The sequence below is a fragment of the Fundulus heteroclitus genome, chromosome 22 (genome assembly GCF_011125445.2).
Source record: "Fundulus heteroclitus isolate FHET01 chromosome 22, MU-UCD_Fhet_4.1, whole genome shotgun sequence".
NCBI classification, from domain to species: domain Eukaryota; kingdom Metazoa; phylum Chordata; class Actinopteri; order Cyprinodontiformes; family Fundulidae; genus Fundulus; species Fundulus heteroclitus.
This window is the reverse complement of record NC_046382.1, coordinates 40498810-40515627: the sequence shown is the minus strand read 5'-3', so window position 1 is coordinate 40515627 and position 16818 is coordinate 40498810. Positions and strand designations below refer to the sequence as shown.

The window sequence follows — 16818 nt, the reverse complement described above, 5'->3', positions numbered from 1 at the left end:
ATATAAGAATTTAGTAATATAATACTTCATTGTTGCACCTCCTCCGCTGTTCGTTATAGATATGGATTGAGTCTATTTGTGATGGATTGTGACGGAAATGCGTCAATTTCTGAAAACCAGATGAGCCAGACAGGAAGTCAGATGCATGAAATGTAAAGCGGATCGGGTAATATTCCTAAATAAAGGAGGGAGGGGGCAGGGATAGATCAAATTTGGATTGCTATGCGACGCATTTTGCAGTGAATAGACGGAGCGCACAAGGAAGATGGTAAATGTGAAGCCAGCTTTAGTCTACACCTCTACTAATCCCGGCTCATTAAGGACAACTCGCTGCGCCTGGTAGCCTGCCCCTCAGCCACTGCCATCAATTTTAATAAAACAATGTTTTAAAAATCAAATGCTGAATTAGAAATCAACAGTCACTGTTTCAATTGAGTGATGGACTACCAAGATGGCGGTGAAAAAAATGGAAAAAATAAATTGACTCGTCACTTTGGCAGACAAACAGCGGGCATGATGATGTCACATCTGGGATCATCATCTCAGCTAAGAACAAAGCAAAGAGCAGCTGTGGTGTATATCAGTCCCTCTAAGTCCCACATGTATTATTAAGTGCTACAGTGCCGTTCGCAGTGCAAACACAACAAGCTATGTAGCAAACGCAGCAGATCTAATGGTGACTATTGCCTACGATTAGCAGAGCTTTAGATTTAGTATTAGCAGGGTTAATGAAGACAATTTAGCACCTTTATAAGGACTATGCAGACATTATTTTATGCTTGGTAGAGAGAGAATGGAAGGGAAAACACCAATAAAATGGAGCAAGCTAGCATCACCGGGCGGTCGGTGCTATAACCACTGAAAAAAGTTAGAATCGCTGATTGTCTCAGTACTGGCATGCTCTAGGCCTGGTCCAGCCCGACACAGTTCAAGCATCAAAACAAAGCAAAACACAACAAAATGAACATTTTATTTTTCAAATTGTTTTTTCCTAAAAGTGATTTCCTCCATCCAGACAAAACATCTTACTGTGACCCAGTCTGATGAGCAGGAGAACACGTTGAGTTCACAGAGCTGATGAACAGAGAGCACATGACAGCCACTCTCAGTCTAGCTGCTGGGGCCAGGGCTTAGATTGTACTGAAACAACAAGTACCCTCTGGGATTATTAAAGTATTTCTGATTCTGATTCGGATTCTGATAGATTGGTGCACGCATCAGGCATGTGGAACTGTGGCCTTCTTCAGGCAGCGGTGAGAAACCGCTTTTTTTTTTTTTTTTAATTAGTGACATCGTCTCTTCTGGGGAACTCTGATTATTTTTTGCAAACGCTCATACAGCCAGTTTCAGGCACCTGCTGCTTTTCAGTGATTGGCCGAGGGGCGAGGAGAAATGAGAAGGTTTTTCTCCAAGGAAGTCCAGAAAAACTGAAGAGTGACATCATTAATAATATGGACCACTATGAATGGCGTGGTACAAACCGAAATATGAATTTATCGTTTACAAACTATGAACCACGCTTGAAGGGAAAAAGACTGATAAAGGACACTCCAGCTTTCTATATGCAGACGGACACGCTGTATTTAATATCCTAAATCAGATGGATTTACTAAGGCTTTCTCTCCTTTTATACACACTGAAAGCTTTTAAGTTTTGTATCCAAAGAGTGTTTGGTTCATAAATATGTTAGGAACACTACAAACATCTATTTTTTGTTTTATTTATTTACTTTTTTATTCTTTACCATTTCTCACAGATTTCTGAATAGTGTTAATGTTGCAAACTAGACGTGGGACAGGAGTTAAAGGCGTTTGTCTCTCTCAGGCATTTCAAGGCCGGTCGATCAACAACCCTTTCCGATTGAAGCCCAGCCGTGCAGAGCGGAGGTGGACGGGGGAAATCGAGCAGAAAAAGGGGATGTAGTCTTATTTTTGACCGGGGTACGGTCACCGGATCCCGCAGACCATACTTCACTTTGGAGCAAGGTTTCCACAAACATTAAGTCTTTTACTCTGCCTGTGAAGTAAAGACATTTATACACATGTCCTCCAATGTAGCCTGTGGAGAGCTGTGGGTTAAAAGACAGCATTCTGCAGCTCTATGACGTCATTCTGATTCCTGCTGTGAAATTCCTTCTTCCTGGGAGCTGGATTCTTTTTGTGCATTCTGAAAATCAGAGTTTTTACCAGTCTCTTTTGTTCTCTTTATAAGATTCTTGGTCATCCTTGGTTGTTTCTCTTTATGTCTGCGTACCTGTGCTTGTGTACTCGCGTACTTGTTACATGTCATCAATGGAAGCCCAAGTACTTGTTCCAATCCTATACTCATCAAGGCAAATATGCTCAAAGTTGCCACATGTCCTTGCTCCATCCATTTTTATTGAGAATGCATCATTGCATTCTTCTGCGGACTTGGGCAAGCAAGGTATCCCATCATGCATTGCACCACCAGCAGTGGTAAATGGAAAAGGTGAGCATCTACATTCGGTGTTATTTTCAGTAGCAATATTCATTTGTCACAGAGTGCAGTTTTAAGATATTTCCACATAAGAAAGTAGACCTGAAAACTTTTCTTAGCACGTTTTGACCATATTAAGCCATAGTGGGAAAAAATATTTTAATGCAGTTCTTTTTATGTAAACCTAATTTAGGGGAGTGTGAACTCTATTATTTTCCTCCCAGCAGATGTTAGACTTTGTAATCATCACTTCTTCCAACAAACTCAATGGTATATACCTGTCTACTACATGTCTAATGCTTTTGTTCAGTGGCTTTTCATTCTGTCAAATCTGGGGATTTTTTAAGAATAAATGTACATGCACGTTTGCAAATGTCTTAAAATCACCCTACTAAGTTGCACAGGTCATTCATTTTTCTTAATTTTGCTATTTTTATTGTTATTTGGTATATTTCTAACAACTGTACATTTTTTTTTCTTATGTTGCAAATTATTCCTTACTGTAGGTCTCTTATCCTTATTTATTACCTTTATGTGTATATGCATGCTTCTATTTGTATTTCACCTCGCTGCTGCTGAAGCATATGAATTTCCCCACTGGGGAGATGATAAAGGTTGTTTCTATTCTATTTTCTATGTTTCAATTCAATTCAATTCAATTAAATTTTGAATTTAATTTGAATTTAATTGAATTTAAATCATTGAATTTCATATATATATATATATATATATATATATATATAGCACCAATTCATGAAACATGTTACCTCAAGGCATTTTACAAAGTGAAATTCAATCAGATGATACAGATTGGTCAAAAAATTTCCTATATAAGGGAACCCAGTTGATTGCATCAAAGTCCCGACAAGCAGCATTCACTCCTGGGGAACCGTAGAGCCACAGGGAGAGTCGTCTGCATTGCTGATGGCTTTGCAGCAATCCCTCATACTGAGCAAGCATGAAGCGACAGTGGAAAGAAAAACTCCCCATTAATGGGATGGAAAACCTCCGGCAGAACCGGGCTCAGTATGAACGGTCATCTGCTTCAACCGACTGGGGGTTACAGAAGACAGAGCAGAGACACAACAAGAGAAACAAAAAAGCACAGAAGCACACATTGATCCAGTAATCTGTTCTACATTAGATGGTAATAGTGAGTGGTCTGTCTTACCTGGATGATTTAAATGACATGTCTTGGTCAAAAATAACACCAAGATTTTTTACTGTATTACCAGAGGCCAAATTAATGCCATCCAGATTAAGTGATTGATTAAGAAGTTTATTTTTTGAGGACTCTGGTCTGAAGATAAAAACTTCTGTCTTGTCAGAATTTAAATGCAGGAAATTTAAAGTCATCCAGCTTTTGATGTCATCAAGACATGACTGCAGTCGAAGTAACTGATTGGATTCATCAGGATTTATATATAAATATAGCTGAGTGTCATCAGCATAACAGTGGAAATTAATCCCATGCTGTCTGATAATTTTGCCGATCGGAAGCATATATATACTAAAGAGAATTGGTCCAAGGACTGAACCCTGTGGTACTCCACAAGTGACCCTAGAGTTTGAGGAAGATTTATTATTCACATGAACAAACTGGAATCTGTCCGACAGATAAGATTTAAACCAGCTTAATGCTTTCCCCTTAATCCCTACAGTATGCTCAAGTCTTTGTAGGAGAATATTGTGATCAACTGTATCACATGCAGCACTGAGATCTAACAGGACAAGTATAGACACAAGTCCATTATCTGAGGCCATGAGAATATCATTAGTGACCTTCACCAGAGCTGTTTCAGTGCTATGATGAGCTCTGAAGCCTGACTGAAACACCTCAAGTAGATCATTACTTTGTAAATGTTCACAAAGTTGATTAGCAACTACTTTCTCAAGAATTTTAGATAAGAAAAGAAGATTAGATATAGGTCTGTAATTTACTAACTCATCTTGATCAAGAGATGGTTTCTTAAGTAAATGTTTAATAACAGCTACTTTAAAAACCTGTGGTACATATCCATTTACTAAGGATAGATTAATCATGTCTAAAATAGTGCCACTGATCAAAGGGAATATGTTCTTAAACAACTTATTTTGGATTGGGTCTAACATACAGGTAGAAGGTTTAGATGAAGCTAAAATTTTAAATAGCTCAGAAAGCTCTACTACTTCTAAACAGTTCAAACACCGTGTAGGTTCTAGAGATTCCTCCAATGCTGCCTCATTGTTGTCTGCCAGCAGCTCTGCAGGAAGTAACTGTAGTTCCAGGTTTGGATGCAGTTTCCCAATGTCTCCCAGTGACCTGGTTCACCCACATTCTATTATCTCCTCCACTGTCTCCTTGTCTTCTTTTACATTTTTAAAATATATTAATATTTTCTTATGATTTAATAATTAAGTAGTCAATGCTCTGTACTTGCCAGCTGGCCATCTGCTTGTTTGTTATTCTAATAAAAAAAATATGAAAACTTTTTTGTCTTTGTCTGTTTATATTGTAGATATCTGAGTTTACCTGGTGATAAATGAAAAATGATTTTGTTAATCTGTGTTATTATGTAAAGTAGCAACTCTGGCAGGGTGTATGTTGGTAAAAAAAATCTAAATGTAAAACTATTGCTTAAACATCTCCTCTTATGGACCCAGTGCAAACTTAAGGAATACTGAAATAAATTAATCAAATGTAACTTTTTTCACGTGTCCTGTTTGGCAGTGTACCATTGAGAATGGCTGTCTTTATCCCAAAGAGAGTCCAACAGACATACTTTCAGAAGTTGTGTATGTACTGTATGTGTGCAAAAAAACTTTATATATTATTTTACGATTCAAATTCAGTGGAAACATAAAGAGAAAGGTAAAAGAGAAAGATAGGAAGAGAAATAGATTAGACAAAATGCTAAAAGGGAGAAATGGTGACAAAAGAGAGAGTAGAGGAAAAAGAAAGAACAAGATAACATCCTCAGAGTCTGCTTCCACACCTGCAGAGAGAGATACAAAAAGAACAGCAAAACCAACTAATAAAGCATCAGTGGTACAAACAACTAACGCCTTGATTACATAGCAGAAAAATGTGTAGTATTATTTAAAACAATGTGTATAAAGTGACAGCTAAAGCTATTGATAAGGGTTTTCTTTATACTGTAGAAGTGAATCTGTAAGCACCTGAATCCAAGCACCTGTTCAATCTTTTTCAAACTTTCATTCCTGCCTTTCTGGGGATAAAATAACTTTTTTGACAACCTTTTCCTTTTTTGTTCTGGATACTTTGTAGTTGTACTGATTTTTGGCAATATTTTTCATACTTTGCTGTTTTGTTATGATGCGTAACCATAGCAACAGGGTGGTTTACAACAGGGAGCAGCTGATTGACATTGGAAAAGCTGAAATAACACCACAACTGAACTCAGATATCCCAGAGGAGTTGAAAAGGATGCGCCGTGCATGCAGAACAGGAGCAAAGAGGAAAGCGAGAAGGAGGAAGTTCATACAATCTCTTCCATCCCTCATAGTGGACAACATGAGATTGTTAGCTAACAAGTTGGATGAACTTCAAGCCCTGACAAGGACTCAGAAAGAGTATATGGAATGCAGTGTAGTGTGCTTTAGAGAGACATGGCTGCAGGATTATATCCCTGTCTTCAACGTCTCTCTGCCTGGTTTCCAGACTATACGAGCAGACAGAGATTTAAAGAGCAATGGGAAAAGAGAAAGGAGATGGATTAGCAGTGCGTGTGAATGGCAGATGGTGTCATCCAGGACATGTTGCTGTAAAGTGTTGTCCCTGCAGTCCAGACATTAAACTCTTGGCAGTAAGTTTCCATCCATATTATTTAGCAAAAGAGTTCACCGGTGTTATTTGGCCAACTGTTTACATTCCACCCTTATTGGCAATAATGCACGTGATGTCGTCAGTTCCATTGTTGCTAGGATACAGACACAACATCACAATGCATTTGTGGCAATATCTTGTGATTTTATTCATTTCTCGCTCTCTTCAACCCTACCAACGTTTCACCAGTTTCTCACCCGAGATAACAAGACATTAGATTTGTTTTATGCTAATGTCAAGGATTCATGTATCTCCAAACCAAGACCTTCTCTTGGGAAATTCAGTCACAATCTTATTTTTGCTCTCAATCTCTGCTCTCAATATAAACCTCTTGTTAAGAGATGACCTATTAGGAAGATGACTGTTGTTTTGAAGCAACCAATTGGACTTCTCTTTGCCAGCCAGATGAAGAGGACATCAGTGCCATGACTTAGTGTGTGACTAACTACATAAACTTCTGTGCGGACAACACAATCCCCACCATAACAGTGATCACCAGTGAGCTAAAGGAACTGTTAAACAAGAAAAAATGGCCTTTAGGGAGAGAGACAGGGAGTTATTGAGGAGTATACAGAAGCAGCTCAAAGTCAAGATTAGAGACAGCAAGGAGGGGCACTGGAAGACGCAGAGGAACAATATCAGAGATGTGTGGTCAGGAATGAAGAAGATCACAGGCTTCAAGTAAAAGGAGGATTGTACAGATGGAAGTCTGGACAAAGCCAATGAGCTAAATACATTCTTCAATAGGTTCAGTTCAGGAACAGGCTGACCATACTCCTCTCCTGTCCCCAGCCAAACAGACACCCACCCTCCTCTGACCCACAACTTTCCTGTCAAACCACAGATGTTCCATCTTCCACTAGAAGTCAGGCGAAGAGGCAGCTGTAGAGACTGAACCGGAACAGGCTGCAGGTCCAGAATGTGTTAGCATACACCTGTTGCCCTGACATCCCACATCATGAAGGTCCCGGAGAGACTCCTGTTGGTCCACCTGAGTAAGCAGACAAGCACATGCCAGGACCCACTGCAGTTTGCTTATCACTATGGAGTTGGAGTTGAAGATGCCATCATAGTACACCTGCTTCAACAAACCTACTGTCATCTGGACAAAGCAGGCAACACAGTGGGCATCATGTTCTTTGATTTATCCTATGCATTTAATAACATTCCGCCTGAATTGCTTTGTCAGAAACTCCAGAAGACACAGATGGAGGCCTCAACAATCACCTGGATCAGAGACTGCCTGTCAAACAGACCAAGCAAGACGCAACAGTGAAGCCGTCTATGAAAAGGGACAGAGCAGACTGTACTTCTTAAGGAAGCTAAGGTCCTTCAAGGTTTGCAGCAAGATGTTGCATATCTTGCATAAGTCTGATGTTGAGTGTCATCTCCTCTGCCATCATCTGTTGGGGCATCAGAGCCAGGAACCTAAAAAGGCTCAACAACATGATAAAAGGGCTGGTTCTCTTCTGGGGACGGCTGTGGAACCTCTTGAGATTTTAATGCAAAGAAGGATTCTTTATAGAAAATGATTGACAACCTTGACCATCCTCTTCATGAGACTGTGTTGGGAAAACAGTGTGTCTTCAGTCAGAGCCTTCTTCAGATTCACTGCAATACAGACTGCTACAAGAGATCTTTCAACAGCTACAAAAGACCTACCAAGAGCCATCACTATCTACAATAACTCTTTGAAGAATTTGGATTAATATGAGTTACTACGACATTTGATATCCCTTTGGAATCAATAAAACATTTTTGAATTTGAATTGAATTATCAGAGATTACTCCAGTTTAATCTCAAATGGGCAAAAAAAACACCCAACAGATCCTGCACTATCATTTCCTAATAGCTGGATTGACGTCAAAAGGTAAAGGTTATGTGTAAAAAACAACAACAACTGATTAAAGTAGCTGATTAAATAAATTCATTAATCGATCATCAGTAAGTCCAGCCACCTGTATTAAAGCAGTGGTTGGAGGTTCTGGTGTTGAAGCTGGCTATTCCAGCTAACTGTTGCACTGATCCAATCAAAGTCCACACTTCACCCTGATTAATATGCTGAAGGCTGTAGCGGTGGGACACTAATTCCTGCTAACCTCAAAGAACAGAATTCCTTCACTGTGATGTGAGATACAGACAAAGTTGGGCAGAAAATTAGTACCATGTCCTCATGCGTTTATCATGTGTTTCATTTTTGTTTAACAAATACTATGGAATGTGTTGTGTGTTTTTGAAAAGTTAAGTTCATATTCAAATACATTTCTAATCTGGTAGAGACTATTCATTATCCACTGATATGTAAAAAAACTGGATTGAAAGAGGGTGTACGAATGTTGGACTTTTTTAACAAAAACAAATGTGAATGCCATGATTTTATGTGCACAGTGATGGAATGTGATTTGCAGTGCTTACAGTGTACAGACAGTAGGCTTAAATAAGCAGCAGTATTTGGACAGTGGGAGGAAACAGGAGAACTCAGAGAGAATGTGTGCATGCACAGGGGGGAACATTCAAAGTCCACATAGATCAGACCTGGTGGGGGCCTTTTGGCTAGAACATTTTCACATTTTGTCAGCATACAGAATTTTATGCATTTCATTTGGATTTCATATCACAGGCCAACAAAAGGTAGGGCAGAATTAAGAAGTGGAAAGGAAATAAACCAAAACCTTTTGTAAATGAAAATCTGAAATATCTGTATTTCATAATTAATCAGTAATAATCAGTCTCCTTTACTCAGTTGACCATTCAGTCTGAATGAGATGGAGTGATTGTTGCTAAGAAGATAAGGGGAAGATTAGTATGAGAGATTTGGTGAAACTGGTTTAAAAAAAAAACCCAAAGAGAGCTGTAGCTGTAACCGCAGTGAAATGTGGTTCAACAGAATGGTTGGGGGGGTCAACCCCAATGCACTGCACTCATCTCAGATTTTTAATTGTCACAGAAATGTAAAAAAACAAAGCTTGACTACTTTTCCTTCCATCTCCCTCATAAAATCCTAATGAAATTGAAACATTGTGTTCTGGTTCTAATGTGACAAACATGTGAACAAGCTCAAGCTTTAATAATTTTACGGGGCATGGTACATCAATGGAAACTGATTTCTACCTTTTTTATTCTTTACCGCAGATTTCTGTGGATATCTGAAAAGTGTTATGGACACAAGATGTGGTATGGAGATATTATATATATATTATATATATATATATATATATATATATATATAATATATATATATATTTGTGTGTGTGTGTGTGTGTGGTGGTGTTTGGCTTGTGTGTTGTTTGTTTTTGTGTGTGTTGTGTGTGTGTTGTGTGTGTATATATATATATATATATTAATTTTAGTATTCTGCATTTTTGTGTTAGAAGGTTCATTTTTCCTTCCCTTCTCCAGCTCCCGTTAATAAAAGTAGAGTGGGTAGCAGATTCCGTAATATCTGATTACTCCTTTTAATTGCATCCCCAACACAGACATGTTAGTGCGTCAGTGTGCGCTTTTCCTTAACCAACAAGGTTGCTTGTGTAATGAGTACAGATGCCGTTTTATTAAGAGTTTATCCAACTGTCTCGGCTGCTGCTTTCAAAGCCTCAGACTGAGTGTTTTAGAAAGTACAACTGGATATGTGCCAACCGCTTATTCCCAAACACAACACGCAGGAGCTGATGTTGCAGACAAGGTTATGTCCTCAGACGTCCTTGTTCAGCTCTTGTTACAAACCATTATTCATACTTCATGGAATGACTTCATCATTTGACATTTAAATGGACAAACTTTTTATTTCTAGCTGACTTTACATTATTTCAGTACTCATTTATTTAAAAAAAATGCCTCCCCAACCCTTTGCCCCATACTCTGTTACAATTAGCCTCCTTGGTAATCATAAACACCTCTTCATGGTTATTGAATATACATGGACGCATTTCCTCAGGGACCGTTTTCAACCATAGGGACTGCTTGTTCTGTACAATCACTTAAATAAAACCTGTCTGACAACATCATATAACAAGACTAAAGACATTTTTTGAGCAAAATTCATGACAAGTATGGGGAAAAAGCCACTGACATCTATCGGTGTGGTTAGAGTTGTATTAAATATTATCGCCGCCTGTCAGTGGTCCTTCACCCTGGAGAAGTGGTCTTCTTTTATCACTGACTAAGCTGTGGTGTCATATAATATCTAACAGTTGTAAAACCAATTTAAAGGCTTTGTGACTCCAGCAAAGCAGATATAGAGTCATTATCCACAGAGCCATTATTTATTCGAGAAAATATGGAACAGTGATAAAGCATCCCAGGAGTGGCGGCTCTGCCAAAATTACTCAAAGGAGCGAACTGAGAGCTTATCCAGAACCCAAAACAGCATCTAAAGCTCTGCAGGCCTCACATGCGTCATCAGACAGAGAGTGGGCAAAAATGGCACCTCTGGAGAGTTCTACTGCCACTGCCGACCAAAAACGAACGACCCACATCGCTTTTTCCAAAAAAGGTTCTTGGTGAACTCAAGTCTTTTTGAAAAAAGTGTCTGTAGACTGACGTGACAAAAGTTGGACTGTATGGAAGGTGTGTGTCCTGTTACATGTGGTGTAAAATTACCGCAACATTTCAGACAAAAAAGACATCATACTGACAGTACAACTTGGGCATGGCAGCATGATCGTCTGGTGCTTCTGTCCTGCATCCCAGGACCTGGATGACCAGTGACTGAACAAAGAACTCTGTTCTCAACCAAAAAATCCTGATGTTGTAATGCCCAGGCAAGACAGAGAACCCCTTTTGCATTTCAAAAAGTTTATTAAATATAAAGCATATAAAGCATATAAAGCCAGGAAGGCAATTCTGACTGGCAGACAGAAGGTCCAGAGATCAGTCTAGGTCATGTCCAGATTGCATAAGCCAATGAGGTGTCCAGCCGGGGTAAGTTGAGAAAAGGGAGATCCAGGGAAGGATAACTTGATCAGAAAAACCTGATGAGGTAGGCAAGGAACATTGGACATTTACTCATGCAATGGTTTCCAATCATCTGGCAACAGGAGGCTGTGGCAACACAGAGGACAAAGTCCGGTTAAGAAGTGTAGGGTTAGTTTCACTGAGCCACTGGCCAAGGGTCACAGGGGCCTGGAATGAGCTAATTGTCACGGAGCAGGCAAATGATGGACAGCCGAGGCCAGAACATGCCAGAAGTGGAATGTCTTGCCATCAGTTGCTGTGACATGACCGTTCGAGGTCACAAACCCTCCAAAATGTCTCAATTTAAGACAATTCTGCAAAGAAGAGTGGGCCAATATTCTTCCACAGTAATAGAAAACAGTCATTGCCAGATATTATGTTTGCTTGGGCAGTTTAGCACAAAATTCCATTAGTTAGCTTTTTCCTTCATTACACGACACCGTTTAAAAAACGCACTTAAATTTGCTCATGTTATCGTGTCCATATTTTACATTTTGGTTTGTAACATTTAGCACCGTATACTGAACCACTTCTTCTCTGTGGTCAAAAACTCTATAGTCATCCCCACCGGTGCTCAAACCTGCTATTGACTGAATCTTCACCAACTCTGGGTTACGTTCACTTTTTTTTTTTTTTTTTTTTTTTTTTGTCTGACATCTGTGACAAAACTCATTAATGTTCACAACGAACAAATCCCTGAAGCTCTGTTTCAGAACATGATGGACAGCCTTCCCAGAGGGAGGGGAGCTGTTTTAGAACCGGATTAATGCCGGTGGTAAACAAAGCATGTATGGGTGGGATGGTACATGTCTGCACACTTGAGGATATATACTGTCTTCAAATGTGGCCTCATGCGACTCCAGTCCTTCTGCATGGTCTTTTTGTTCTGGCTTTTATCTTCTCCTTTCTTTTTTTCTTTTCACTCACTGCCTTCTTCCTTCCCTTCTATCTTCTCATCACTCCTGCTCCCCCTTTTGCTTATCCCTCCCCCATCTGTGGGAAGCTGCTATTGTGCGCATGTCGCAGATGAGTCAATTTGTGGAGGCAGGACGTGCATGTGCTCGCTTCACTAACGCACGCGCGCGCGCGCACGCACGCATCCTGTCTCCCACGAAGGCATCTGTTTCAGTCTGTCTCTGTGCGAGATGCAGCACCAACAGAGGAGAGAGGGGGAGACAAGCCCAGGGAGGGAGGGAGGAAGAGGAGGAGAGGGAGGGATAAGAAAGAGAGAGGTGTGAGGAAGGAGAGGCAGAGCAAAGAGAGAGGGGAGCGCAGAAAAGAGGACTGAAATAAAGAAAAGGAGTGAGCCGAGAAGAAGCCAGGAGAACCAGTGAGAGGAGGGGAGGATGCTGCTGCAGCAGAGCTTCTGACTTCTGAAGAGTTTTGCCTTGGACATGGTTGAGACGTCTCAACCTGCCGTTTGACTCTGAGCATCTCCAGCGTATGTGCGTGTGTGTGCGTGTGTGTGTGTGTGTTTTAATGTGTGTGTGAAGCCATGGCGAGTGCTCAGCCAGGGGTCCATGCGCTGAAACTCCAGCCTCCCTGTGTCTCACAGACCCTGAGGAACGGAAGCAACTTCATTAAATGGGATGAGGTAAGGATGCAGATCCTGAGCCCCCTTAAGTCACCTTCTGCCAGAAGTCTGCTTCTTCTATAGGCGGGAGGACGGAAGCACTTAGTTTCAATTTTTTTCTGCAAGACGTGCAAGCGCCCGAGGAATCTCGTTGGATCCAGTCCAGCTGAATTAATATGGAGTGTGAGAAAACGAGGAGGAAGAGGAGGATATGTGCCATGTTGTCAGATGTGTTTACTGTTCATTTGTTGATTGAGCTCTGGCAGTAGGTACCTGCTGATGAGATGCCAGGATAGCAGGCAGGAGAGGGATGGAGTCAACTGCCTTTGCAGCCAGCCACTGTTTGGCCACCTGTTGGTGCAGAATCCACCGGCATGTTTTTGTGCTCGCATACACACACACACACACACACACACACACACACACACACACACACACTTCAACTGTCCTCCGTGAGCACCATCAGCCATGCAAGTGTGGATATTTGGAGAGTTATGCATGAGTGTGCGTTGGTATGCTGAAGTACATAGCCTTGACAATGAGAAACGTGCCGTCCAGTCGCTATGGTAACTGGCATGGCTAGAAACATCCTAAACTGATATGAAGTGTCTGTGTGTGTTTGTGTGTGTGCGTGTGCATCAACAAACTGAAGTATTTGATGTCATTATGACAGAAATCAACCCCATCAGGCCAATGGGTTGCAGAGCTTTAAAGCAAAAAGAATAATGAGATGTTTTTACTGCAGCGATCAGATGTCTGGTTCTCCACCTTCTGAGTGTCACCTAGTTTTCATTCTTCCTCATGTAGGCCGTGCCGTTTATGGGAAAAAAGTATAACCCTTTTAAAGAAGGCGCTGAATAATTTGCTCATCTCCCAAAGCTCAGCTACAAAAATCTAAACTGGCTACTAAAGAGAGTTTCGGCCAATTTACAATCCGTGTTTTTTTTTGCTTTGTTTTTAAGCTTTGATTCCGATTTCTTTTTAAGAATCGTAATATAAGTAGTCATAGGAAACAGTATGGAACATTTTTCTGCCGTCTTGAGGTGAGGGATCATCACTTTACATAAGGAGAAGAAGCGACATCCCGCTGTGCGTAAGAGAGCAGTCAGGTGGACAGTGTTCATGGAGGCTTATTAAACACCAGGCATACATTCATAATGTGGAATGTGAGCGGCTGAATTTTCTTGCTTTTTTTTTCCCCCCTCGATAATTACCAGCTTAATACTAGGATCCAGTTGAAAGTTATTTTTAATGTTAATTGCTTTTTATGTAACGGCACATGGAAGACTAATCTTGTCAAGTGCAGACGAAGTCACAAATTTCACCTTTGTGCAACGGTTTGCCCAGTTTTGTTTAAGTATTTGTAGAAAATAATGACGTTATTGTTTTTATCATCATATTATGATCAGTGTTGCCTCGGCGCTCATGCAGCAAGCTCGGCTTTGCTTGCACACTTCAAACTGCTGCGTTTCATAGGAACGCAGGGCCTTATTCCACCTGGGGCCAATTAGAAGCTGTCAGGCTGGATTAGTTTTGGGGTGCCAGCTGAAAGTCTGTAACATGAATGAGTTCAAATGAGTACTTCACCGCAAGTTTATACCAGTTTCTAGTAAAATAATTTTTTAACACTTGATGAGTCATCAATGTTTTGTGTCACCAGAGCAGGTGGAATGACTGCGTAATGTGTATAGTAGTAAACAGTGATCGGTGTGAGGAGAAATGTATCATGTTTTTGCTTGAAAGATCCTCCTCTCTTAACTGTATCTATATATCTTTCCAGGATTTGTCAACAGTCACTCCAGTGACTCTTCATGTGGATCCGCATGGATTTTACCTTTTCTGGACCGACCAAAACAAGGTTAAACACACACACTCATAAACACACGTGAGGTTCTGCCATTGCAACATTTGTGGGGGGGGGGGGGGGGGTGCATTCATTACCAAAAGGGTCAAAGGGCAGCTTTGCTGTACTATGACCAATGACAATGTCCACACAATACCTCCAGAACAGTGCTGCTTCCACATGATCACGCTCATTCAGTCTATTTTATATCACATCTAGAGTTGAGGGTCAAGCCATTTCGATGATGGTTCACAGACTTGAAACAGTGGGAAAACTGAAAGCAAAGCCATCAACAGAGGAGGAATGTGAATGAGTAAATAACAACAGAGGGCTGACTGTGTCACTGTGGTTGTCCTTTTGCACACACGTGACGAAGGACTTTCATTAGCCTTTAAGCTCAATGAAGTATTTTGAATGAGTTGGATGGAAAATGTTTCAGGCTTTGACATAGCCACCTACCATTTGAACCAGTTAATGAATGAAAACTCATTCAGACAGCTGATATATATAATACGATAATCATGGTGGGTTGGAGTCAACATGCTATTGGTTGTTTGCTAGCATAATCAAGCTGAATAGATGAGATGAGACCCTGATCCAAACCTAGCTTGATCGCAATCTGTTGGTCAGTATTAATTTGTAAAATATATGTGTGTGTTATATATATATATATATATATATATATATATATATATATATATATATATATATATATATATATATATATATACACACTAAATAATAAACTAAACATGCATGCAACTTGGTGAGAGGGATCTGTTATTGAATGTATTGTCGAAACATATAAATGGTTTTGCCCGACTGCCTTATTAGAAGAAAGGCTTCACCTACATTATTCAGAAAAAAGATTTTAATCCATACTTAGCAACAAGAAAAGGGTATAGGTCTTTCTTACTTTGGCGCACCCAAGTCTGCTTTTGAATAAAAGCTGTTGGAGGTTTTCGCCCGATTACTGTGAAATTAAAAATAAAGCACGGAAGGGTTGATGAAGGATGACTAATTGTTGTCTAATATTTTCAACATTTTACATATGTTTTGACTGCGAAAAACCGAAAAATAAAAAATAGTTACCAGATGCAAAACCCTCAGCAGATGGACTAAATTTGCATCTTCTTGAGTTGCAGTCATGGGCCAGACAAAATTGTTCTGCAAATGACCCCAAGAACACACATTGGACTGGCTGATCTACAAAATGAATTAGATGTTTCGCCTCTATAAAAAGTTTTGACAGTAGCTGTTTCAGCAATGCCTTCAAGGCATCAGCGATGGCTTTAGAGAAGCAATTGATCATCAATACGGGAAGGGAGAAGGACATACATCTACCCAGGAGAGGACTTCCCAGCAATGTCACTCCAGTGTTACGGCCCACTGTGAGCCGCAGAAATTACAGAAAAATCCAAGAGCACCCCATCAGAATCCACGAGCCCTGCTTGCACGCTAAATGTTAAAGCCTAATACAGTCCATGAAAAAAGACAGAGCCATTATGCCTTGTTTGCAAGGGTTAAAGCAAAAACCTTCTGATGGGTAAGAAAAGCACGAATCAGGTTTGTAAAGTTTTTGTCATGATCCCCCAGGATCATTGTTAGGTCTTACCTTATTTAGTTCTGCTCTGTTCTCTTCATTGTTGTTAATATGGGGCTGCTTGCTCTGTTCTTTATACATTTAGATTATTTTGGTCAGATACATCCCTGGGTTTCTTTCTGTTTCTGCTCTTCTTTCTGTGTCCCTCTGCTGACCGTCCCACATTTCCCCTGATTGCTCTGCCTTCTCTCTGCCTCGGCTGCAACTCATTCCCTCTGTTTAGCTCACCTGATCCGCCTGTCATTTCTCTCCCTTGCTTCAGTTTGTATATCTTCACCGGACCGGTTCTCTTTGCTCTCCACTGGATCCTTCTGTCGTCCTCATGTGTCTCTGTTGATCTGTATTATCCCCCGCCTCCTGTGCTTCTTTTCTTATCTCATTGTGCATGACCTGTTTTGTTGTGAGTTTTTTTAATAATTTATCATAACACTACATTCAAACTGATTTTTGTCTGCTGCGCGTCTGAGTCTTCCTACCTTAACATGACAGTTATAGCAAAGAGAAGCCAAAGACTTCTTCTCTAGACAGATTTGACCAAAGCAGAGATGTCTGTCTAGAATGC

At 40.4% G+C, this 16818-nt stretch overlaps 1 protein-coding gene across 1 annotated transcript in view; it reads left to right on the top strand.

Moving 5' to 3' along the window:
* Positions 1–12464: 12464 nt before the first annotated feature.
* LOC105933351 (1-phosphatidylinositol 4,5-bisphosphate phosphodiesterase beta-1) overlaps positions 12465–16818 on the top strand; it is a 55659-nt gene continuing 51305 nt past the window's right edge. Inside the window, exons 1-2 of the mRNA XM_012872835.3 lie at positions 12465–12831; positions 14591–14668. Coding sequence (XP_012728289.2) covers positions 12733–12831; positions 14591–14668 — 177 coding nt within the window. The 5' untranslated portion in view covers positions 12465–12732. The remainder of the gene's footprint in view (positions 12832–14590; positions 14669–16818) is intronic.